The sequence below is a fragment of the Haliaeetus leucocephalus genome, unplaced genomic scaffold (genome assembly GCF_000737465.1).
Source record: "Haliaeetus leucocephalus isolate CR32 unplaced genomic scaffold, Haliaeetus_leucocephalus-4.0 Scaffold555, whole genome shotgun sequence".
Lineage (NCBI taxonomy): Eukaryota > Metazoa > Chordata > Aves > Accipitriformes > Accipitridae > Haliaeetus > Haliaeetus leucocephalus.
The window spans coordinates 15,537,137-15,563,777 of NW_010972991.1; the positions used below are offsets into that span (position 1 = coordinate 15,537,137).

The window sequence follows — 26,641 nt, forward strand, 5'->3', positions numbered from 1 at the left end:
AATACACAACGTGAACACATTCAGTATATTTAACACAACAGTACAGATGGAAAGAATAACAACTGAAACTAATTAATTTTGATTTCTGCTTTACAAATAAGAGAAAGACTTGGTCTTCTCTGAAAGATTTATGAGGCTTCCCACCATAAAGGAGCCTGGATTACAGCTATGCTTACTTTATAAAATGAAATTCTGCCATTATAGGCAAGAGTTCATGGCTGTAATTATTTCAATGCACTTCCCAGTCAATGTGTCTTACACAGCTGAGCCAAACCCTCTCTTACATATGCAGGTCATTTCATAAGAAGTCTAAGAGCTTCAACAACTTTGTGTGACCTTGCATTGAATAACACTGGAAAATTGATTTGGCTCTAGTAATAAAAGACCGTCTGCATTATCTGCATTCTAATTATAATTAATATAACCAGGATAACTGCTGTATTATTTACGATTAGAGCTATGGTGAGCACAGTGTAATAATAATCTGCTACATAATTTTTTATTGATCTGATGGCTTTATTGCAGAAAAAACAAAATGCTACACTGCTGTACTACTAAAATTGCCTTTCTAGACATGTCTGTTTAGAGGAAGAATGTTCATTTAACATTTCTTTTATCTCATCAAATTCCCATAGATTTTAATATCAGAGAGAGTATGATGCTTGCTTGCATGCTTGCTTTTTGGTTTTTTTTTTTCCTTGGCAAAAGGAAGACAAAATGGACTGATTAACGCACCCATATTTTCCATTGTTCATTTCCTGGGAATCATTCATTCCTTGCAATTCTTTAGCAATTGCAACACATCTCATTAAAAGAATTGGGCTGTACCCCAAGAATGTACAGCTCTCCATTTCAAGAGAAAACTTACCATTCTATAACAAAAAAAAAATTGAAAAATAATTCAAACTTAATAGAATTAATTTAATTTCTTCTCAAAATACTAAGCCATCACTTAGGAGACTAAATCACTATTCAATGATCTCACATTCGAACTCCTTTTCCTAAATTCTGGTGAAATGGAAATGAAGCTTTCTTAATTTGGCAAAACCAGCTGTAAACTGGTATGTTTCGGCAGAAACTAAATATGTAGTGGGAAAGCTCAAGGCAGCATTTGTAGGAATGCAGTAAAAAACCTGAAAATGAATGGATTTTGTAATTTCAATATAAAATTCAGAAACTTTATGGGAAAAAAATAAGACAATGCTTTTCCAGAAAGGAATTACAAAGCTCCAAACTCTCAATGCCAAAATAAACTTTCCTGTAAAGTTTGTTCTTTTCATAATACGATACTACTCTTATTTCCTGATCTTCACTTGATTGCAAGTGAAATAATGAATAACTTGTATAGATGAGCTCACTATTAAGACTTCAGAGTTAATATTTACAAGTACGAATCTTGAGAGTTTATTCTTAGAACTTGTCTCCAGCTGCACCAAGACAATATCAGAAATTAATTATAAGGGAAGATAGAGCAAATACTTATCATATATGTATAGGAAATTTATAGATATTCATGATTACATATTATGTTATTAATAATAGGTGTGCTGATGTTATCATCTATCAAAGAAAGACAAATTCTCACTTTCTTATTATTTCCCTGCATGTTTTCATCTCCGCAGTCTGTGCTTCTGGGTGATGTTTTCATGTGTTTGTAACAGCTTCCACACTCCTCCTTTATAAAACTGATTGCATTTAAGCCCTGCTGATTCCTACCCAATTATGTTATCTTAATATATTATTTTATTGTCATTTTTTAGAAAGAAAAAACAATCAAACAAAATTCTTGCAGCTGCACAGGTATTTAGCTCTCATTTGTACTGCTCTCAAGAGTTATCAATTTAAATTCAGTGATTTGCCATTGAAACACAGGCTTGAAATAACTTGAAATAGCTCCCATTACTAAATCACACGATCCCACTAGCGCAAGGTTTAAACAGAACACTTATTTTCCTCCCTAGGATCACCTGTAACTTCTCCATTCAGCGGTCCCTGCATTTTTTACTCTTCTAATTGCTCCATCTCCAGTAACTCACAAAACCCCAAGTCTCCCTCCCGCAGCACGATGTACAGAACCAGTCTCTTCCTTTCCATCACAAGCGCTAGATGTGATGTTCAGAAGGCCACCTTCTAGAGCAAGCATGTCAAAGTGCAAGCAACCAACCACCCTGACGTTTTTAGGTGTGGACGTGGCTGTCATCTCTGGATGCAAACCATTTATGTGTGAAAGAACGAAAACTAAAAAATACTACTGGAACTTGTTATTACTTCAAAAAATAAATTTGGGATTGAGATCCGTGTTAAGTGTTGGTCTCTTTTTCTGTATGAAGGCTGGAGATACGTACTTCACCAAAATATTCTACCTGAATGCAACTGAAGGAAATACACAGGTGCTTTGGTTTTCTGCATAAGGACTTCCTGTAGAGTAATGCTCTGTTTTATTTTATTTTCCTTAGAGGACAAACATGAAAGTATACTTATACTTCTGTGAGAGGGACAAAGATGTCCAGTATGGTGGCACTCGGAAAATCCCTTGTTCCCTGATCTTATTCCAGTCTCAGCTGTAAAATGGCAAAATTATGACATGTGCAAATGGGATGCTGGGAAGGATAGAGGTCAGAATCACATATAAAGACTTGACATAGTCTGCCATTTGGGATGAATCCCAGTTCCATGGGTGCCAATTTAGATTTTCCTTCACGAGGCTTTGGCTAGATCTGCTCAGAGATGTCCATTCAGGTTGAGCGCTGATTTCAGTGAATTTGGATGGATGCAAGAATGGATGGATCTTGGCACCTGGGATTATTCCAGAAGACCTGTTACAGTATCTGCTTTTATTATATTCTAATCTACCTCCACCAACATTTGGGGGACTGTATGAATAATTCCTTCACTGAGAACATCTTGGTTTTTCTTTGCTGGAAACAGCTTTGTAAAGAAGGAAAGCAGGGTATCTTATGCCTATTTTTCTTATAACCAAACCAGATCTCATGTCTTCAGAATAGAGAGATGCCAAAATTCCTTCTTTCTTCATACAATGTTCAGCTGATTGCTGTGGGATTTGTTTTCGAATGTGCTGAAGACTTTTTTTGTTATTAAGTAATACCAAAAAAGGAGTTATTGCATTATTTATTTTTATTATGTGTGGTCATAGCCTATTATAAATAGAGACTGGGCTTTTCATGACATCTCAATTATTTCTATGTGCAGTGGATCCACTTATAAGGAATAGCAGTTCCGTAAACTCATCCTGGCTCTGAAAGTCAACCTGGGTTCTTTCTATATCACTCGTCACTGAGTATGGTGTTTCTGAGGACCGAATTAGGTCTTTTTTTAATGGCAGCTGTTGAAGGCATTCAATGCCCTCAGTAGGTTTGTACTGATGTAGAAATGCTTGGAATTTATTAAATTGTTCTGAAGAGGATACATACAAATAAAATCCAACTGACTCTTTCTTAGCTGTATTGAATTCTGCCATACCATCAGAAATGAGGGAGTAAACTTTTTTCCCAGCAAAGCCTACAGATTTAATTGTGAATGCGGACAATAAGCAGATTATTGGCCAGACAGATATTGTTAAAGCTGTTCTTCTGAGCAGAGCTACATATTAAATCTGTGAGAGCCTCACAAACCATATATTATCCTTAAATATGTCAAATGAAGAACAAATGCATTACTTTGGTTACAGTAGCTCCACTCAATTGAAGTTTCTCACAGAATTTTCTTATATTTCTGCCCATTTCTTAAGCATTACCTCTGAGGTTACAGCTTCACATAGATAAAGATAAAATCTGGGATATGTTAAAAAATATTTTGGAAATTTGGAATCATGGGAGAAATTCAAGAAATTGAAAGGTTATCAATGGTAAAAATGTTTAGCTGTATTTTTAACAAAGCTGCAAAAAATTCAGTTGACAACTTAACTGAAACCAGTTAAACTCCTAACAGTTTAGTCCACAGTAAATAGTGATGATTGACTATAGAGGAAATATTAGAATAGAAAGATGAAGAGATACTGAAAAAAACATATTGTATAAGACTCTTCAGTAAGCATGTCTGCTAGTGCTACATTTTCAAACTGTTTACCTCAGAAAACCCCAGGCTTTTAGTTTATGTTTATTTAACCACAAGCAATTCATTCTGAAAATAGGGCTTCAAATTTTGCTAAGGCCTTATGAAATATGAGTCTCATTTCTCCCCATGCTTTCAGCCCATGCAGATAGACAAAGGGATGCCACTGTCAGGATATAACAGGGATATATTCCACATGTTACAAGAGATATACAGCAAAATCCTCCAAAATATGCGTTGTTATTAACAAAAGTTGAGGGTGCCGCCCCATCCTCCCAAGCCCTCCCACCTCAGTTTTTATCTGAAATCTGTGCTTCTCTGGATGTTGTTTAGAATATTCCTTTCCACCAAAGAAGAGACAGTTCTGTATTTTTCTACACAAATATAGAGGCTGTAAAAATGAAAATTGCTGTGATGTCTCCTTGTAAATGTAGCCTACGGAAAAAATGTTTCTGGACAAACAGCAACAGCAGCAAGGTAAGAACACCTATCTCCTTCAGCCCCTTCACTTATTGATGGCTGAACTTCAAAGCCTACTTTTGGACTATTTAAAATGCTAATATGATTAATAACAGGGAATTACTTTTTTACACCAAACTACACAAGGAAATTAAATTAAAAAAACCCCTATGCTAATGCACTGTAAAGGTTGCAGTTACAAATCACAGATCTGTTCATGGATATTTCATGAGCAGAAAAAAGGCTAAATTTGTCAGATAAATTATTCATTGTGAATTATTTGCTCAGCTCTATACTTTGCATGCATACTGTATTTATAAATTTAACAGGGATTCTGGTGGTACCTCGGAAAGAAGCACAGTGCAAATTCTGCACATTCCGCTGCAATTTCCAATTTGTCTCACCGTATGTGTTCTGCGGGCGAAATTCAACCCTCCCACACAATAGCTGGTTACCGAGGCTTTCCACGCTGTTACGAACCCCCCCCCAGCTCTCCTCCCGAAAGCAGGCTGGACTAGCAGCCACTGCTGCCTTCCCCCTCCTAGGGTGGGTGTGAAAGCCACCCAATCTGGGCAAGGAAAGGGGTACCGGCGACTTTGTAAAAAGGCGTGAGGCTAAACGTGCTGCCGGGGCTCGTCGGCCGCACCGGCAAGCGGCTACGTGAGGCGGCTACGCAAGGTGGCGGGAGCGGGATGGCGGGGTGCAAGGCCGGCCTGGCTGGCTGCTCCCCTCGTCCCACAGCGAACACCTCGCTTGGCAGCAAAGCGCTCCCCAACTACTGCTTGTTTTAGCTCATGCCAACCTTGGTCTTCAGTACATTTTACGATAAAAAGGCTCTGTGTTAAGTCCTCTCGATTCTGATGAAGCAAAATGAGAGATTTGATGTTAAGATGGCCAAGAAAACTTGAAAACCATCACCGCGCAACGCAGCGTCTCCTCCAGCGAAGGACTCCAGAGGCAGGAGGGAAATCTCTCTGAACGAAAATGCCAACATGAGAATTAAATGACAAAACAAACAAACAAACAAACAGTTTCTGTCACGCACCAGGTCAAATCTCTTAAATATCTTAAGAGAAAACAAGTAGAACAGTATTGGTATTGCTGTACAGGTGAAAATTAAAATATACTGTAACATACAATTGTACACGATTGGGAAGAGCAGAATTTTTAATGAAGGGCAGACAGCGCTTTTAGGGCCAGCTAAACATTTTTTGCTTTAGCAGGGATGCAGAGCCAAAGCAGGGAGATGATTTGGCAGTATATTGACTGCACGCTTTTATCCTTTCGGCTGCTTAAGTTCTAGCAGAAGTAACTTGAACAGGACTACAGTTTAATACACTAAGGCTTACACAGAAGGTATTATTTTCTCTTTGACAGGGTCCAGTGCTATTTTTACGCTGTTTGATAGAGAGCTGCTGTTAGGCCTCGGGGAAGGAATAGCGATTCTTTAAGTAGGGTTTGCCTAACAGCAGCTTCCTCCCTCCTGCCACTTCAACCACCTTCTCCGATAGAGGAAATGCCTGGCTCTCCTTTTCCTTTAAAAAATACATGTCGTTAACTATCTCTTCGGTAATCCGCCTAAGAAACCCTGGCTTGTTTGTGCGGGACGCCTAACTACGACACCAGCCACTCTGTTTGTTAGTCCCTTCCTCCCCACTCCAGTGCCCAGCCTCCCTGCCTCCTCAATCACATGTGTTGTTTCTCATTTAAATGAACAGTTGGATTCTTTTATTTCTTACAAGTGCTGGATTCGCCTTATCGCCCTCATTCCTTTGGGGGTTGCCAATTGGTTTTATCCACGGATGTATCATTTCTCATGCTTCCCTTTTTTCTTACAAAGAGAAAGAACCACTTCGTCAACAAGCCTCTCTGGAGTGGAAGATTAAAAACCTAGACATCACCTACCTTGCAGCGCTACTCCCAACTGGGTTGTGTAAAACTCAATTAAACTTGTCCCCATTGAATACTGCATTACAGTACATTAAACAGAAAATTCTTCAAGCGTGATGACAAAGCTTGAAACCTTGCCTCAAAGCTGTTCCTTGTAGCTTTCTTTAACATTTCAGTCTTTATGGTGCAAGTCTCCCGTTGACACAACTTTAGTCCAGCTATGAAAAATCACAGAGCCCCACAGGGATTAAAAGGGAAAGAGGAGGAGGAAAAAAAGAAAGAAAGAAAAAAAAAAAGAAAACCCTGTCAAAGCTGGTCTTGGCACTTTCTTTAGTGCATCTATTGAAACTATATCGCCAACAGACTAGAACCTGCAAAGTATTAGAGAGACCTACGAACAATCTGACAATTTAGAATAACACTATGTTCACTCCATTTGGTTGCCTTTATGCATTTTCTCTTCTCCAAGAGAAACAGGTATTCACAACCTCCCCCAATTAAAAAAATTACATAATGCCTTAAGGTTGGACCAAAATATGAATTAAGGAAGGGTACAATTCTAGGAAAATAAGAAAAAAAAAAAAAAAAGATGTCAAGCCAAGAATTACAACCTCCTCTCAAATCCAAATGTCAGTGCTTTCTGAGGAAGTATGAACTAAGATCCAAATACAGAGCTGTACCTCACTGTGATGTAAATGAAATACCAAAAACTTGCTGCTAATATTTCAAGTATTAGTTTCTTCCCTTTATGAAACAGTGATGACAAGTTTGCCTCAAATTTGTTTCTACCTGAGCTTACACTACTTCTCCAACTAACGACTGGAAAGATTTCAAATTCTAAGAAACTCAAGAATGAGTTGTCCATGGGATAAGTAAGTATTTTATATTAAAATCTATCAAAGGAAGAGATATGTATGCTGCAAAAGGAAAAAAAAAAGGGCATCGAATACATTCAGAAAAATTCCCACTTTTCTTACATAAACCTAATGAGATATAGCCGTGTTACACATCAGCACCTCCAAGCATATACAAAAGTTATCAAAAGCCTGATTGTTACATTTCAACAATCCATCAATAAACTTCCAAATACTTCTTTATTCTCTTGACTCTTTATAGTGATAGATGTAAAGAGACACGCCAAGCATCCAAATCTTTCCTAAATAATAAGGCTTGAGATGTTTGCTTTCTACCTCCTGCCTTAAAAGCAAGCATACTGTTACTGCACATGTTACAAAGCATTTTAAAAACACTTCCACTCATGAAAAATTTTCCTGCATTTCAGCCACAAATGCTGTAAATCATGCATTCACTATTTGGGCTGCTCAGACGTGAAGAGTACTGTGTAATTCTTTCTCCTTCTTGTGTACTATTACTTCAGTTTATACAAAATATTCTTAGTAGATAATATAAAAAGATTTTGAAGATGCCATATGATATGCATGCTATTGCTCTGCAAAGCTTATTTATTAGTCCAACTATGTGTAGTTAAGTGCTAGATTATCACAGCTAGACCACTATATAAGCTCTGAAAAAGAGAGAATGATGCATCCCGTTTTCAAAAGGGAACAAAGGCAAATGTAATTAAGCAACCCACATATTACCAAAATGTTGGGACTCAATTACTTTCGGCAGTTCCTTTTCATCTCCTGAACTCTACGTTAAGTCCTGCGTGGCTTCTCTCCAGTGTTTCAATTTGCCAAAGAGCCCTGCTGGTAATGCAGTATTTAGGATCTACGATGAAGAGATGACAGGGGACTTGTAAGTCCCTGCTGATGACTTACCCTGTCTAGTGACAATTTTTTTTCCATCTCTGGGGAGCAGAGTTCAGTATCGTTGAGTACTTAGAATTATGGTATGTTATACATGCTAGAAAGGACTACTCAGAGACTCATTTCATCCTTTTTTTGGACATTTCCTCTATGCACTTGAATCTCTGCAGAGCAGGAAAATGAGGAAAGAAATGAGAACAATGAATGAGGAAAATTATGGGATAGCTCTTTACTCCACTACACCAGTTTTGTACCAGTAGATACCAATGAAGATAACTGACTGTGGTGAAAAAAAAAAAAAGACAATGCACCAACCAAATGCTATACACTGAAAATATTTTAAATATCCCAAAACATTAACAGCTGTTTCCTGTGTTAAGGATATAGTCTAACTGGTTCAGTGCTATGGAAAAAGTCTGTTTTCCATAGAAACAACAGTTATGTCAGGATAAAGCAAAATAATATAGTAACCCTACAAGATTATTGAGTTTAAAACTCATAAGTCGTCTCTAACAATATCAAAGAAAAGTGAGATTGTTTCCTAAGTAAAACTCAATTTTCCTCAGAGCAGAGTTATTTCTTTTTTGTGTCCTCCATTTACAGTACTATTCTACAAAACTCTTTAGCTTAACAAATATTAACCCATTTTCATCAGAGATGCTATATGAAAATAAATAATTGGAAAAGGAATAGCATACATTTTTTTATTGTGCTCAGCTGGGCATATGTGCCTACTAACTAATTTGGGGGGGCTACAGCTAACGAAGTCATTGCAGTATGAATCACAGACAACCTTCTACCAGGATCTGACAAGTTGTTACTACGTAAAAGTGACACAGTTTGATAAATCAGGTGTTTGATTTGTGGCATACAGCTAAAATCTGATCGGGCCCTTTCCAAAACACAGAATTAGATTCAGATTTACTGTTAAAAACTGCAGGCTGTTTCTTTTTCCCCAGTAGCCAACGTTATTAGTAATAGTGGCTGGAGTCTGCCAACTGCAAATGCAAATTGACCCAACTTTCCTCCAGAAAGAAAGAAGGTAAAGAAACTAAGTAAAAATAAAGAATGCTCCTGCATATTAATGGTAGACCGTCAGGCTAATGTGCTCAAAGGAAACCTCACCTAATCAGCTCCTATTGATTGCTCTATAACACTAACGTCCCAGAGACAACACAAGGGATGTGATACAGCCATACAATACAATACTGACACACAAAAATAGCAGTCCTGAGCTTAAGAATTTCCTTCAATATCTTCAGCGTAAGGACCAACTCTTAGATCTCCCATGTACCAGTTTAACAGCCAAAAAGAATCCCATTTCAAGAAAATGCTCTTGTTAAGGAGAATACTTCTCAATGGGTGCTTTTGGAGACTTCTCTGACTCATGAACTGAACTCTCTCTGTACAATTAGACCTTTGAGTATTCAGCTATTCATGTGTTTAGACTCTGCAATAATTAGCAACACACAACAAAACTCCCAAGCGCTAACACTAGGATCATGCTTCACTTTGCTGAATATGTACATATGTTCTTAAAGAGAAGAAGGTCATATATCAGCTCATCACTTTTTTGGAATCTTCTAGCTGAATAAATTAAAGGACTTTTTTAGGTGTAATTGATCTGAAATTAATTTTTTCTCCTTAATGTCACTGAGGAGCATTTTTATAAAGGAGAGGAATGGTGTTTTGGAAAGAACAGTTTTTATGACGCTGTGGATCGTTTTTTAAATGTGTCAAAAAAATTCAAGTTGCTCAACGTCCAAAATGAATCCATGTGTTTTGTTATGTCCTAGATTATAAAAACAAGATCAAACCAAAGAAACAGAATGCAGAATGTTGCTCCTTTTACATACATTTCTGTAGGACAAAATGAAGACAAAATAAATAACGAATTATAGGAAGTGTATCAGAAAGACAGAGCAGTGCCACACTTATATAAAGCTGATGATCATATTGTGGTAAGCCAGAAAATTGTCATGTTTCACGTGTTACAGTGCAGTAGATGTAATTGAGAAATAGCTTGCGTGTACAAAACCAGCATTCTCTCCTTCACTCACTGCAAAGCTTATGACGTTTAGGGATTTACATAGAAAGTACATGGGAAGAGAAAGAACTGTATTTAAAGAGTCGATCTCAGCAGATCTTCTGAGAGAGTGCAAAGGGCCAAAAGTGGCTTCTATGAAAGCAATAAAACCAGTTCATTCTTTAAACCATTATTAAAATTTCAATTTCCCCCCTAACTTAGCTAGTTAAACCCAAATAACATACATAATACTTTGCATCACAAACTAGCTTTCTTAGTAAATTGTTCCTGGACCACTGGTCCACGAAAGACTCTCAGGATGGGGTTCTGAACGTATAGCCAATGCTTGTTTAGCCCTAATTAATTTCTACTTTAGGAGGGAATAGAAGATAAAAGTCTTGAAGTCATACTTCAGGCTACACTTTCCACCAAAGTAAGCCACTGAAAAATATCATTGTTTGTGATTTTATACTTCATTTGCTCCAACGATAAATATAATTTAATTGAACCTTAATCATAAAACTGGCTTAGCCTTAGCAATCTGTCAGTCTTATTTTAAATTTTCATTTAACTGTAACTTGAAAATGCATTTAAACCTCACATAATTTAAATCCATTAAAATGCACATGCAGCCACCATAAAAGCAAGCCTGTTCACATTTAAAAGAACAGTTTATTAATAGAAGATGCACAGTGATCACTTGATGCCACCCCTCTCATTTCCTAGTGTAAAACAGTTCCCTTTCATCTCATACTTTAAGTTCAGTCGCCCATCTTATAGTATCAGCAAACATTTTGGCTGGCCAAAATCACCGTTGTCTCCCCTATGTCTCAGATGCTTCTGGTCATACGCATCTGAATGTTTGTTTCAGCTAACAGACCAACCACAATACTTTGTCTTAGTTTCTGAGTTGAAGGTTAGGGCATATCAGTCATTTCCTGTTAATCCACTGATCCTTGGTTTTCTCAAAAATGTCTTTTGTTTGTTCAGATCTTGAATAATTTGTACACTGTCCTTACTGTTCAATATGCTTCTACCACAGTATTTTTATATATTCAACTGTAAAAGCTAATTTTCAATTTGTGCGTGTTTCTACATCACTACTGTTACAAACAAGAAATCTCCATTCACCAAAATAATGTTATAGAGCCCAGTATGTATTAACTGACTGTGCACTTCTATTTTTTTAAACAAGAAGTTACAATGGTTACTAAATCCATCTGATTAAGTCTGAATAGACCTCTTTTCTAGCGTTTCTAACACAGTCTAACTTTTCAATATTCTTTTTACATTGGTTTGCACTCCCTAAAAAGTCTGGTTTTCCCTATGTCATCTTCTGCTTTCACCACTTTATTGCAAAACTAGCATTCTTCTGTAATTTATAAAGCTAATACTAGCACTTTTTCCTGAGCCTTAACAATGTTAGCTAGGACTTAGTCTTTCTATCTTATAAAGATATAAAGTCTTTCTATTTTTTCCAAATAATATTTCCTCCCAGTGATTATTAACCTGTGATAGTATAATTGTTCAGAATAGCTGGAGTTGCCTATGCAGAAGTTGACACTGCAGCTATAGAAAGAGATTTCAGAACCTTCTGTGCCTTGAGTGAAACACTAACTGAGGCCTGAGGGCTTTTTTTATATAGAATATGCATGTATGCATGTATATATGCCTGTATACTATGATATTATCATAGGAAATTATCTTACAGGCAATTTCTGCTCCAGCAACAAACCTTGATTCTGTGTGCCACCAACCGATTCAGTCATATGCATCATCACTCAGTTACAGAACATCTCTACTAAATCTGCTTCAACATAGCAACTAGCTTCAAATATCACAATTCGGGCACACTCTAGCATAGATTTCTGTTTGTCAGCATCACACTGCCCCACATGCTCTGACGGACTGAAACTGAAACAAGAAAGAAAAAATGAAATCTGAAACAGCTTTTTTTTCTCCTCTTCTTTTTTTAACACCAAAACAAATCACATTTTAAGAAAGCTGCTAAGTACTTTCCATGTCTGCACTAACAGGGGTTCACTCCTTAGATACTAAACACACATCGAAGCAGGTTGCAACTTTCCCATACTTTCTGCAGTTCTCTTCAGAGAAGACTGGAACGGTGGGAAGGCTGAGGGGTGCCCCAGCACTGGTGAGGAGAAGGGCAGCTGCAGGAGTGGGAGCATCCTGCCTCCTTTGCAAGGGGGACTGCAAGGAGGGACTCCTGTATTTTGCACCACGCTGGAGCTCCTTCTCTAACCTCCACTCTCCCTCCTCCCCATATCACTATACACACTTCATAACCTGCCACAAAAAACAGGGTGCAATTGCCGTTGCATTGGGAAAAATGGATGTGGTCCCCAGTGCTGGCCTCAGCGCGACGGTGCCCTGCTGCAAAGTCCTGCTCCTTGTGGCCTCTGTCTACAGTAGGGAGCGGTGCTGGAATGCCGTGGGAGAAGGAGAGAAATGCTGACATTGATCTTTGGATCAGAGAGTACACAGATTGATCCCCAGGATCAATAGAGAGGTCAGGATTCAGTCACACATGATCTCTAGCTACAGCTCTTAAGTAATTTCTGGAAGACAATGGAGGGAGATGTATGGACGGATGTAACCGAGGGTTGCACCTTGATCCCAATTTCTGTTTAAGGAAACCTACACACCGGAAGAGCTGTTTCAATTGCTTTCAGTTCTGAATCCATTTTCCTGAGCATAAAAATATCTCAGTGTCCCTGGTATTGCAAGAGGAGCTATCCATTTCTTTTAACATAGACATTGTTTTTATACTTCTTGAATTTCAAGAAGTCTCTTTAAGCTCCTAAATTAACAATGATGACAAAAATGAGCACAGATTGCTTTTAAAAGTAACACAGATTCTAAGTATCATCAATAAATAAATGAGGCAGGATCCAAAATATGGCTAGGGAATTTGAGAAGAGAGAACTGCTGGCTGTGCCACTGCCTGTGTAAGCAAGCACAGCAATCACCTGCTGGAGTCTCCAGAGTAACAAGAATAGGAGCTTAGGGACCTAAGAATAAATCACTGGCTTGCAGGTCAATTAAGCGGCCAACAGACACTTGAATTCCACCCGTTGTGCCATAATAAGGGCCTTGCTTGTAAGCAGCTAGAGACAAAACACATCCAACATGATTTTAACATTGCGTTCCAGGCAGTCCAGCTCTACTTGGACATCACGCCTGCACATCACACAGGTTTTCCTGGGAGCTTGGCACCTTCAATGCTACGAAAGAGTCCCCTGAATTATTACCATCAGGCTTAATCCATTTAGAGGTAAGGGGCACAGAAATTTCACACTGCATTGTAAGTTATACACAGAACCACCTCGAATGGGGGACGAATATATTTCTATGTATTTCAGCTTTTGCTTTTACATGCCACACCATTTGTTTGCCTTGTATTACAAATACACAGTAGGAGTATTTGATAGGAATCACCATAAAACAGGCTGCAGATGAATCCAGCCCTGTTTCCTCCCATACAGACATTTTATACTCAGCACCAATGAAGCTGCCTGAAAAGAAGGACCAAGGTTTGATTTTAGGCTTCTAGGTCATGGTTTCACCTTGACAACAGCTCTTTCATTTCAAGCAGTAACATTTGCCAGGATCCCTAAGGTGTTTTCATTTTTGTCAAGAAGTGTAGAAAAAAGAAAAAAAAAATAGTATGAAAAAATGATAAATCTTAATTCACAAGCTGCAGGACTATCTCTGTGTCTCCAGCACAAAACTTCAAATCCAATCCAGGACCTGGATGTGTATTAGAAGGCTGCAGATTTAAACCTTGTCCACCATGATCAAACTGGATTTATGGAGCATCATAACTCTCCAGACACCATCCAGCAGCTTATTAATTTAATAGACTTCTGTCCATTCCATGATGTTCCTGCCCTGACAGTCTCTCAAGATAAGGCGAAAGCCTTTTGACAGGACAGAGTGCATATATATTTTCTTCTGTTTTCTTGTGGATGGGGTTGTCGACAACTTGAAATGTGTGGCTCAGCAAATTTGGGGGCTTTTTTTCTTCCTTCTTGCTTTGCAGGGAAGATGACAGAGGTAACGCTACCATAAGCCACAGGGGTCACAAGGTTTACTGCAGTCCTCAATTTTTATTTGGCGTAATGGATGGAAAAAAATAATTTAATTAAGAAGAAAATAAAGCACATTTAGCATCTATGTCATATCCTGAAAATAATGACAACATTTTTCTTAAAAGGATTTTTAAATGACTGATTCTACTGCAATTGACTTAGAAAAATGAGGGACAAATACGTATCTTGAAAAATAAAATCTCTGCGTGATGTTTGCATGTATTTTTGCCAGTGGTCTGAATGGCTGAAGCAATGTTTCTTTTCACATGGTCCCAGTGTGAAGTACATACTGGGCTTCTTTTCTGTCCTGAACATGTTCTCATAGGTGAGTGTCAGACTCAGTTCTAAGTATAATTCTGTGCAAATCTTGTCAGTATTCTGTTTATTTCCGTGCCTCCTCAAATGAAAAAGAATTCCAACTTCAAACTATGAAATAAACTACACAATAAGTGACAAAAAGAACACAAGAAAAAAACCCAAACCAACGTACATATGAGAACAACCTAAAAATACCACTTAGCTACTATGTAAATGAAATGCACTAATAATGAACAAAAGTGGGAAGTGAAAATAAAACTGTACCCCTGCATTTCTTGTCATCTTCCCTTTATTAAGTACAGGCTTAGAATTTAGAGGGCATGTAATAATTCACTGTATGCTATTATATGCATATTATACTAATTCCATAAAGATGCATTAAATAACATTTTTCTTGTAGATAATTAAGACCATATACAAGGCCCTGACCTCTAAACTCCCTAAAGCAGATAATCCCCCATTGGATCTATTTGCATAGGTAAAAAATAAAAATAAGGGAAAAGTACAATCCTGCTTTGTGAGTTCTTTGAAGCTGAATTGTGTCTGAATTAAGTCCACAACACTGTGTCTGCCATCAGCAAGCAATAAGTATCACTAGTCACGGCGACAAAATATTTTCTCCTTCTGTGGCCAGCGAGTAAAGTAGCAGGACTAATTTGCAATAGTTTCGTTTGCAACAGTGTCATTAGGCATCCTGCCTTCTCAATATCCCTGCAAAACCAAACGTGAATCATGCCATCTACCTGCCTACCAATCATGTCTTTATATCTGTATCCATGACACTTTCTTCCAATGACTGTGAAGGTATATTGCCCTTGTACAGATACTATTTTATGTAAGCATTATACACATAATCATGCTTCTCTTGAGAAATATTTTGCAATTTTTCAGTGTTATGGAAAAAACGTAAAATAAGGTTTTCCACGGACCTTTGATACTAGGATAAGCGTCACATGCATTTTGTTAAAAACTCAGATTTTTTTGTCAGTGGGTACAAAGAAAGAACAAAAACCTGTAGCACCACCAAAGGCTTCAGCACATTGTTTAGCTAATGGAGGCATCCAGCCGGACAGCAGATACTGCAGTTTTCTGACTGTCCACATGGAACAGACTAAGTAAATTCACTCGATTTGCTTGTAATAGCATGTGGAAAGAAGCCCCTTGCAACCTAAAATATATGCCCTAAGTTAACCTTTGGCCTATTAAACAACTTGTTCTCTGACCCAAAACAAAATATATTCTAATGCAGCAGTATTTAAACTCCTTATGATGTTTGACCTGTCTCATTAGGGTCTCTGATGCTATGTCTGTGGTGCAATGTACCATTACATTACCTGAAGTTGCAGGAAAAAAAAAGTATTTACTGGCTGAAAACTCATTCGCAGGGCAAAACATGGTATCAAGGATCTCACAGAACAATTAAGAAAAGTAATCCTCTGCCACTAAGGAAAAATTTAGGAACCCTTTTGTTGCGACAACTGACTTTTCCTATATGTTAAAAAATAAGACTATTTTAAATTACCAAAATTAATTAAAATTGCCTTCAATTCTTACTAGTGATTTCGTGTAACTCTTTTGCAGCATTTAGAGCTTCAACGCATGGCACACACATCAGCTAAAGACCTCATCCCAGTACCAGTGAAGTAAGTAAAGAGTTATCTATTTACCGACTTAAAAGAAGTCAGCCCCTGGGCCAGGCGGCCAGGGGAGCCCTGGGAGAGCCGAGCACAGAGCCCTCTGCTTCCAGCCCTGACTTCTGCTCTGCCCTCTCCCGTGTGCTCCCTCTCCTCCAGTTTCTATTTATAAATCAGCTACATGACACAGTTTCAGTGTGGGCAGCTGTCATTTTAACTAATCTCATCCTGTAAATCCACCCTAGCAGGCTTGTCCTCTATTGTGATTGGAGAACAGACTTTTTTGGGCAGCTTTCAAAAGCAGCATCTGTTTGAGCAAGCACCCATCCCTTAGCTGTGCAGAGAAGCCCTCCCCCGAATTCCCCCCCCCTCCCCCCCCCCGGTTTTGTGTTCACCAAAAGAAAATGACAATTCTCGGATCTCACCCTTAGGCAACATCCTGCCTAGCCAGGATTTTCTTATAGTCTCTCAGTGGGCACCGACTGCGATTTCACTTACGGAGGGATGGAGGCTTTTTATGGCGTTCGGTATCGTGTGTCCGCACCACCGGGACAATTAACAGGGCCATCCTGTGGAATTACTTATGAAGATGTCACGCGGTGCCTGTGGAACCGCGCTGGGGCGAGGACGGGTTTTTCTCCTCCCGCATCCTCTCAGAAATAACAAAGGGCATAAACTACTCAGCGCGGCCAGGCAGAGGAGGAAATAACATCAGTAAATCACTAATGGAAATGCAAAACCAAACACCGCCTCACGCGAAATGAGATGACGGACGGCTCGAGAAGCATGTGAGTCGCTGCCGGCGGCCGGCTCCTTTTTGGCAGCTGTACCCGACCCCATCCCACCGCCCCGTCCACCAGCACCCGTCCCTCTCCCTCCAAAGGGCAGCCTGAGCAGCAGCCATTTTCTGATTTGGGGTTTTGCAGCAGAAGACGTGCCCCGCGGCTGCCACCCGGCCGGGCAGCGTGCTCGGTGGTACGCAACGCAACCCAACTGGCCCAGACACACGTTAAACATGTTGGTTTTCCTGCACAGAGTTATCCTGTGGTGCTCTGCAATCAATTACTGTTATACCACCATCATTAATAATTTTCTTAATGAAAATGATTCTGTTGATCTCCGTTGTATTTTAATTATCAGAGTTAAGCATAATTACACTGCAGCTCTGAGCTGGCATGTAGACTCCTTTAGGGCGCAATTTTGTTTTAACACACTGATAATGTAATTTTACATTGTGTCAGTTGTTTAGTTATTATCCAGTCGTACAATTCCGCTGTATTCCTGATAACAGATAATAACCTTAGCACCTCCTATATCCTGAAGTCATTTAAAAAGCAATATTGGAATTTCACAACTAGCTAACTTAATCGCCTTATGATTTTATAATTCCCACAGCTAAATATTTGTACAGACACCCTGTTTTAACAATGCCACTAAACATACGGTATCCATACATTTCACATAAATGGCTTAAATAATATCTAGAAAAATGTCTGTTACATGAGCATGGCTTTCTCTCTGTGCAACTGTATTTTTTACACCGTTTCTATTCTATTCAGTCATAATTCATTTTTTAAAATCTCTTACAGTCCCAGTGGAAGATTTGCAGTTAATACCCCAGCCCCCTCCTAGGTTGTGGGGGGACTCCTCTACCTCTGGGCTTAGAGATTTACCAAGTCTGGTGCACAACTCTGTTAGGTACGAATGCTTCTCAAGTATGCTGTGTTGAGACGAACATACAGTTCATGCATTAATAATTCCCACCATGTATCTTGCTTGAATTACTGAAACTCTGTAGCTGTTTTTTTGGAAAGAACATATTTATAATTCCAGATAAGCTATGATTCCTAAAATCTGTCTCTAAAAGTCCAGTTACTGTTTCTAGGACATCTCTTAAGTTATTTAATAGACAATTTTTGCAATGTGAGAGAAGTTTGATGTAAATATTAAAACAAAAAGAGCATGTCTTTTAAGTGTAATTACAGTTGTGAAAGTTTCCTTTCAAAAAAATAGAATGGGGTAATGGCACATGCCATGAGTAGCCAGCTTGTAGCCGAGCTTGTAAAAAGGGATACTAATGAACTGTTTTTCCCTTTTCTAATTTGTCCTAGTATTGGGGGAATGTAGTTATAAAAAATACAGATAGAATTAAGTGATGCTAGACTAAATAGAATTAATTTCAAATACTTAATAGTTATTTCATAGCTATTCACTCTGAATGTACTCTGATGTATGATTTTAAATAACCGGTTTCTTAATCTAAAAATTTATAGAGAAGATTAATTGTGGTTCCACTGTAATAGCTTAGCAATATAATCCTATATATGTACATCATATATATACACATACGTGCACGCACACACAATTTTTGTGTTTGCTTGCCTAGGGAAAATATTTTATGGAGAGTTTTGAAGGCAAATAGGGAGTTAGCTGGCCAGCTCAGATTTGTTTTCAATAGGAACTACATGCCAAGACTCCTCCCTGTGATTATTGCATGTGCAATACATGGGTGAATACAGTGCCCACAGCCTTTAGTGAACTGGAAGTCAGGCTGACATTACTGTACTCTCCTGAAAGATCCGGGGAAAATTCTGCTCTCAAAGATATCACTGTAATAAGCTAAAAGGGAATATGGCATGTGCTTCTGAGTCAGCAACTGATCGACCAGTAACATGTACTGCTAGCCAATTCTTAAACTTATTTTCCTCTTAGAAATGTGCCAATTTACCCCACTCATCTTGGGTACAGTAGGGAAAACAGCTCCCAGGAGACCAAATCTGCTACATGTACAATTCCACACATTTGTTCAGCTAATTGCTTTCAGGAATAACAATGTATTGCTAAGCAAACTAACAAAATTATACACAGCAACTACAACATAACATCGAATTACAACTACATGCCAGCTGACACCGTTTCATTAGAAGTAATGGCACTGTAGGAGACAGAAAGCTAACACAAATCAAGGCAATGTAATCTGGAATGATGAGATACAAATTGAAGGAAGAAACATTATTCTATTTATTTATTTTACCATCTTCTATTTGACATTGTTTTGTGATCTGAGCCAATTAATCTTTCTAGCACAAAAATCCCAGCAGAGCTCAAGGCAAAGTGTAGGTGCTTAATGAATGACAGAACAGCCAACTCAAAGTGCAAAGAGATGAACAGAATGAAGTGAAGTTAAAGCATATCTACAACCTATTTCCCACAAAAGTTTAGTGAAGTAGCAAGTTCTTAACATGTATTTATAAATTAGGGCTCAAATTTACCCTCAACTTTAGTTCTAGTACGCATCTGCAGTAGAGATAACAGAATTCACCTTGAGCACTGTATGACTGTCTCACAATACCTTGTTAACCGAGTACTAAAATAACCAGCATCATCAATGAAACAAAATCAAGTACATTCGAATGAAAAGACTAAGACTCTGGGCTACTCAGACCGCACGAAATTGAAGAAAGTTTTTAGTATTTGAAAAAAAAAAATCGTATTTTAATAGATTCAATCAGACAGATAGCACTGAAACTGTCTAATGAATTAGTTAGTGTTTGTAAAGTACTTTGAAGATGAAAAGTCTTACTAGTATATATGTGCTAAGTATTATTATAATTACAGAAAGAATGTAATACTTGATAAGACACCATCCTGTGGGAATTTGCAGAAGCTGTATTTTGGAGTGAAAGTAATTTCCCATTACATTAAAAAGTTGTTGCAGAAAAGTTTGCCTGTGAGTCTTCAATACTACAAATAGCAAACTGCAGCTCTGGATTCACAAGAAAAGCTTTACTGTTACTCAAGAGCCTTTTGCTGCAGCTTCCACTTGGGCAGCAATCAGCAAGCTGCGAAGGAAGGGCAGCTCAACCCTTTTTAGATCTGAGCCCAGTTCTCTAGTACTGCAGGTGTTTCAGGTTGCAGAATGACTGTGTTGGCATTCTGTAATTATAATAGAAAGAATTTATAAGACCCTGGTGTGCAACTCATTTTTAACATGCAAATTCCCTGTTTTCAGCGTTTCAACTTTCAAAGGCTTGTGGCAGTTTAAAAGCAATCCTCTTATAAGTGTATAAATTGCAATGATTATAGGAACAAGTTGTAATTGTTTCTAGTAAGTTTTTAGGAGTCTTTGATGTTATGATTAGTGTTTTGTATGTTAATATATTGATATGGGTGCTTATTTGCCTGGATGCTTGTATGCTGAAATGGTCACTAGGTTGCCTCAGCAAACAATCTTTGATCTCAGTAGGTCTGTTTGGTTAGAAATAAAACCTAAAAGAAATTAAACAAGAACAGCGCATGTTCTGAAGTATTCACAAAGTGCTGAGATTTGTGATTGAAACACAAGGAAGCAAAATCATAGTTTTGCAACCTGATCTTCAGGGGGAATGCCAAAACCAGCTACACTAAATAAGTTTTTCTTATTCCATCTACTTAAGTGTCGGGTTTTTTGGTGCTTTTTTTCTAAACATACTGTAATGATACCATAATCACATTTACAGAGCTTTCACAGTGACTGACCAAATAACGTGGCACATCATAGTCCATGGCACTATGGACTGAACCCAAGGCTCTCTGGGTTTGTTCAAGATGCAAGACAAAAGCCTTTGCATCTTGAACCAAAGTAGCTGTTAGATGTGGTAGATTAGTGTCATGGTTGGGGGGCCCTCATAAGAACTCATACTGACTTGAGTAAATCTGACAATTCACATAAGACAGAAAGATGTGAAGCATCATCACGTCATGCCACTACACAGAGACTGGAATGTCAGAGGTGACAACCCTGAAATCCAGTTCCAGTTATCTTCTGTTACCATGCTGACATGAAGTCTTATCATAGCCCAATCAAGTTCGCATTCTTCTTATAAAACCAGATTTCAGTTAGTAGTCTACAATGTAATGTAACATGGAGAAATGCTATCCAGTATATCCAATAAAATGTCAGAAAGAATTCACCTATTTAAAGCGTATAGATTTTACTGATGTTTCCCAAGAGGCATTAACTCTCAGAAAGAAATGGATGGTATGTCTTATGTCAGCTGACGTCCTTCTGTGTTTATAAAGCATTTAGTACACTACAGACACCATGTGGGTTTTTTATATCATTAAAAGGAAGAAAAAAAAAGTGCAAAACCAGAACACGGTAGGAAAACGGGAATGAAAACTGTTCCGACTTTAAGGGGAGACAAACTACTTCATTTTCCTGTTATGCAACAGGTATATTTTTATCTTGGTACCTTACACAAGAAAGTAGAGAAAAAAAATCAGCTTGTGTTTACCTTTGCTGTACACAATGCAGTTGTTTTTGTTGTCTTCTACTCCTTGCCAAGTCACATCCAGCAACCACTTGGGGCCAGCAGTCAGTGCCATAGGGACTGAAGCCTTTGTCTTCTGTAGGAAGGATGATAACAAACAGATGCCATTTGCTTGCCTTGATTAAGAACTTGAATAATAATAGTAATAATCATTTTATTTGCAAACAACAAAATCTCCAAACCCATAAGCCAAGGTCTTATTCCCTTGCCTCAGGATTATTTTTTTTTAAGAAGACACAGCAGTTAGCTTTAGTTCTTTCATTGATTGAATGGTGAAACTATTATCAAGGATTTTTCCGAAAGATATTGGATCAGATCTCCAAGATTAAGCAGATCTCTGGTGGCTGAGAATTATAAAGGGAATGCAGATGACTTTCACAGCAAAGAGCCAAGTGTTTAGAAGTGAACTTTAGCCACATTGTACTTCATTATCAATGGGATCTCACTATTTCCTGAAACAGACAGGAAAGAATTTAAAGAATCGGTATCCATTTCAAAGATCTGTCCTGGGTAACATTTGTATTATCATAGGAAATTGTTCTGAATGGATAATGGAATTTTTCCCCTTTTGCTAAGTGTTGATGTGTGATTTTACTATGTCTGAAATAATAATAATGCTAATGATTCACTGCACTTTGTCTCCAAAAAGACTATAAAAGAAGTTGTATTAATAAATTCAAAGGCACAAAAGTAAAGCATGACATCCGTTGCACCTGAAAGACATGCAGGCAAGGAGATGCACATTTAACAAAACCATCTCCTGTGTATATTTCATATTCTATATTTAGAGAATTTGGTATTTGAGGAGATAAGGTAAAGGCTTCAAATCTATTAACACTTAACTCCTTCTACTAATCAAATGGCAAAACCCCTGTCGGTAATCCTGAGTTTGTCAGTACATGGCACTGAGATGCCACTTAGACTTCTATCATTCACAGTTCTTTTTCTCTGCATCAAGCATGAAACCACAACAGAGAGTACAAAGTGCAACAGTCACCATGTAACTTCTTTTTTTTTTTCCGGGATATAATTCAGTCCAAGACATTCTAACCTTACCTAAGAGAATTTGATTAATTATTTTTATATTCCACCAGTAATTCTCTAGTTGGCTCCAGCTATGTTCTATTGCAATATTCTGTATGATTAAGGGAGTTAGTTAAAAAATTTTAAGATACGCAAAATCATGTATTTACATGGACATTCCAGATGCGTTGGCCACATTTATTATCTATGCCTGTTCTAGAAATGTAGTGAAGTATATTAAGGGTTACCACAGAACATATTACATTCCAAAAATATACACAAAAATATTTATTGAAAATAAGATATTTAAAATATTTTAGTTTTATAAGATTAAAGTCATAATCTTTATTATATATTTAATACAATTTATGATATACCAGTATTTTAATAATGATAGAATAAGACATATTGAATTTTACAGTTCTTCATATTTTGGTTTTTTTTGATCTGTTTATTCTCTCATACTGTTTTATCAAATATAATATTTCTTGCTTAGTTTGCATTTCATATTTTGCATTTTTCATAGAAATATTTATGCATAAGTCACAGTTCTTCTGCATGCACTCCATGACATTATTCATCTTCCAGAAGCATTGGGAAAAACAGATATAAATGAAGAGTGAAATTAGTAAAAAGGAACATAACAGCTAGCAACAATATACCTACCTAGTGTAAAAATACTGCAACCAGAGACATACAATGTCAATTCCTAATACTGCTTTTTCTACTGGAAGTTGCAGAAAGCGTGTTTGCTTATATGAAACATTACAAGAGTCAACCTGTCCTGGTTTCAGCTGGGACAGAGTTAATTTTCTTCCTAGTAGCTGGTATAGCGCTGTGTTTTGGATTTAGGATGAGAATAAGAAGAATGCTGATAACACACTGATGTTGTAGTTGTTGCTAAGCAGTGTTTACACCAAGTCAAGGACTACTGAGCCATACTGTCCTGCCAGAGAGAAGGCAGGGAGGTGGGGGGCACAAGAAGTTGGGAGGGGACACAGCCAGGACAGCTGACCCAAAAGGGCAAAAGGGATATTTCATACCATGTCACGTCATGCTCAGTATATAAACTAGGGGGAAAGCTGGCCAGGGGCTGCTGCTCAGGAACTGGCTGGGCATCAAGTCAGCGGGTGGTGAGCAATTGCATTGGGCATCACTTGTATATTCTAATTATTTTTTTGTTATTATTATTACTACTATTATTATTTTCCCTTCCTTTTCGGTCCTATTAAAATATCTTTATCTCAGCCCACGAATTTTACCTTTTTTCCTGATTCTCTCCCCTGTCCCACTGGGGCAGGGGGAGTGAGCAAACAGCTGTGTGGTGTTTAGTTGTCTGCTGGGTTAAACCATGACATAACCCAGCTGCATGCATTTGAAATCTGAATTTAAATTCTGATTTCTAATTGGCCAATAAACAAGACAATTTTTTTTTAAAATTTGGTTAAGTTCATATATAAATTATCAAGAAGCCTGATATTACCAATTATGAAATCAGTGCAAAGTATTTACATATGGACTGCACAAAAAATAATGATGTAAATGAGACATGAACTGAAAAAGATCTGCAAGAGATGAGATGAGAGGTAATCAAACTATCATCTCTATCTTCTATTACAGAAAACTCTAGACTTTAGTGTCGTTTACACCAAAACAGCGCTATGGCCGCTATGCAAACAAAGAAGAGTGGCTATTCTTCACATAGCTGAGAATCATACCCATATTAAATACAAACTTTAGCATGAATGTTAGCATGACTGCATAGCAATAATGAAGAGGAGGACCAGGACATGTTCCTACCACATGCTGGATTTCTCCAACTGTCATTTCAGTCAAGCCTTTAACATGTTTTTTGTGCTTATACGTGCTCTCAGCCTCTGGTAATCCCAAGCACAATCCAAAGACAGTGCAATATTATCCAGGTAGTGGACTTGTCCAAGTACACCGTAAAAGATTAAGACATTCAAACAAGTCTTTTTCTTAAAGTTGGAGGCCAAGTTAAAAACCAAACCAAAACAAAAATCTATCTTTTAAGTGCAGAAGGGATCATTATTTAACTTTCACAAGATCTAATTCCTATTTCTGGTTTTCTTCTTACCAGACATCTGACATTTCACTGTGTCTCTCCTGTCTGTAAGGGTATTATTTGCATTAAGGTGGTATCAAAAAGCCTCAAATGATATCAGGATCTTCTTGTGCTGGGCAATAGTTTATTATCTACAAAGACAGGACAAGTAATATGTCCTGGGAAGGGATTATACTTAACCACATAGTTCTGAGGAAGAAATGAGATCCAGAGATACCGTTTGACTTTCTCATGGAGATTCATTTCTCCTTTAGTAAGTGCAATGATTATAGGCTTAGTCCCAGGCCACCGACCCTGTTTCTTCTGGACAAGAAGAGGAGCCCAAGCTGGTGCCTCATCCCTTCTGAGGTGAAGCAGCAGCAGCAGCAGGTAGACTGAGCACCAGCAGTCAGGACGCGAGTCTGCTTTGCCATCCCCCATTTACAGGGCTTTTTTGGAACTTAGAGAACTACATGGAGATCGCTAAATTAGCTTCCAGGTCGGCTTGGCAGTAAAACTTGTAATCAGTTCAGCAGCTGTGAGTGGTCTCTAGGCACCAGAGATAGGCTGGAGGCAGCACTGGGTGTTTCGTCTCACAGCTCTGCTAGCCCAGAAGAGCTGGTGGACACCTCAAAAGAATTTCCCATTCTCTCATAGCTCTGCTCCCAAGCTGCACAGATATGTAAATAAACTTCATTTAATATGAAAGCAAAACTTCACAAGGCTGCTTGTAAAGCTTGGCAGCTCCGCTAAGGGAGACGGGCAATGGCTTTTCCTTGAGGTACCTCACAGGCATATTGTGTGAGCTGTTAGATGAGTCAGGACCACCACAGCAGTTCTTGGGGTCTGGCATCCTGTGAGGTTCACACGTTCATAAGAAGTGTTCACCACTGACAAAGGCTTGCTCTTGTTGTGCCTTATTACATAGTAAGAATTGAAGCAAGCCTGCTGATTCAGGAAAGGCCATTTCCCTAAAATGGTTAAAATGAAAAGACCCCAGTCCAAGATAACAAGAAGCCATGGTTAAATCAGTCATGCCTTTATCACCTCAAGATTAGACTACTGCAATGCGCTATACCTGAGGCTACATTTTAAATCCATTTGAAAGCTGAAGCTGGTGCAGAATGCAGCAACCCGCTCGTAAAGCAGGATATCGTGCTTTGAGCGCATTACACCAGTGCTTTTTAATCTTCACTAAGTGTCTGTGGGATTTAAAGCACTGGTTACAACCTGTGAAGCCTGGGACCTGCCTGTTTGAGATACCTAATTGAGACCTGCCAGGTCCGTGCCCCAACCGTACAACCACAGCTGAGATCCACGGAGGAACATGAAAAAGGGCTTTCTTGGCTTGACACAGAAGAAACTCTTGGCAGGGCAACATGTTCTTCATGACAGCTCTTTAGCTTTGGGACACCATCCCACTTGAAGTAAAGTATGTTCATGTTCTGACTCTCAGAGAGTACTATGAAAATCATTCTGTAATTCATAAAGTGTATTTGTCGTACTGTAACATTTAGTTGGTCATGCCCAAAATAGTGGTGGTGGTGGGAGGTGTTAGCTACTTTATGCTATGGTTTTTTTGCAGTGCTGTTAGGAATATCTCTAGCTTAAGAAAGATACCTTTTTACAAAAAAGCTTTCTTGACACAGAAGCAACAATATTACAGCTGCTTAAAAATAAGACTTCAAAAACCAAACAAAATTTTATTTCTCCCTCCAAAAGAACTTCTACAAATTTCTCAAAAGCTTACAAAACATTCTGCCTACTTCCTAAGTATAATCATAGGGACCTGCTAACGTGGGTGTCCATAAAATGGGGCCGTACAATACTAACCTCACATTTTGGAAACGAGGGCACATTATAGTACCGCAACATTGTTCACTGCTCTACAATAGGTAGAGTGTGTATTCTACACTTCAATAATTTTTACCTGAAAATGCAATTTCTGCTAATGTCTTCATG

The 26,641-nt window shown here is 38.2% G+C and overlaps 1 protein-coding gene across 1 annotated transcript in view; it reads right to left on the reverse strand.

The window, feature by feature from the left end:
- ZFPM2 (zinc finger protein, FOG family member 2) overlaps positions 1-26,641 on the reverse strand; it is a 258,193-nt gene that overhangs the window by 87,318 nt on the left and 144,234 nt on the right. Inside the window, exon 5 of the mRNA XM_010577129.1 lies at positions 21,556-21,667. Coding sequence (XP_010575431.1) covers positions 21,556-21,667 — 112 coding nt within the window. The remainder of the gene's footprint in view (positions 1-21,555; positions 21,668-26,641) is intronic.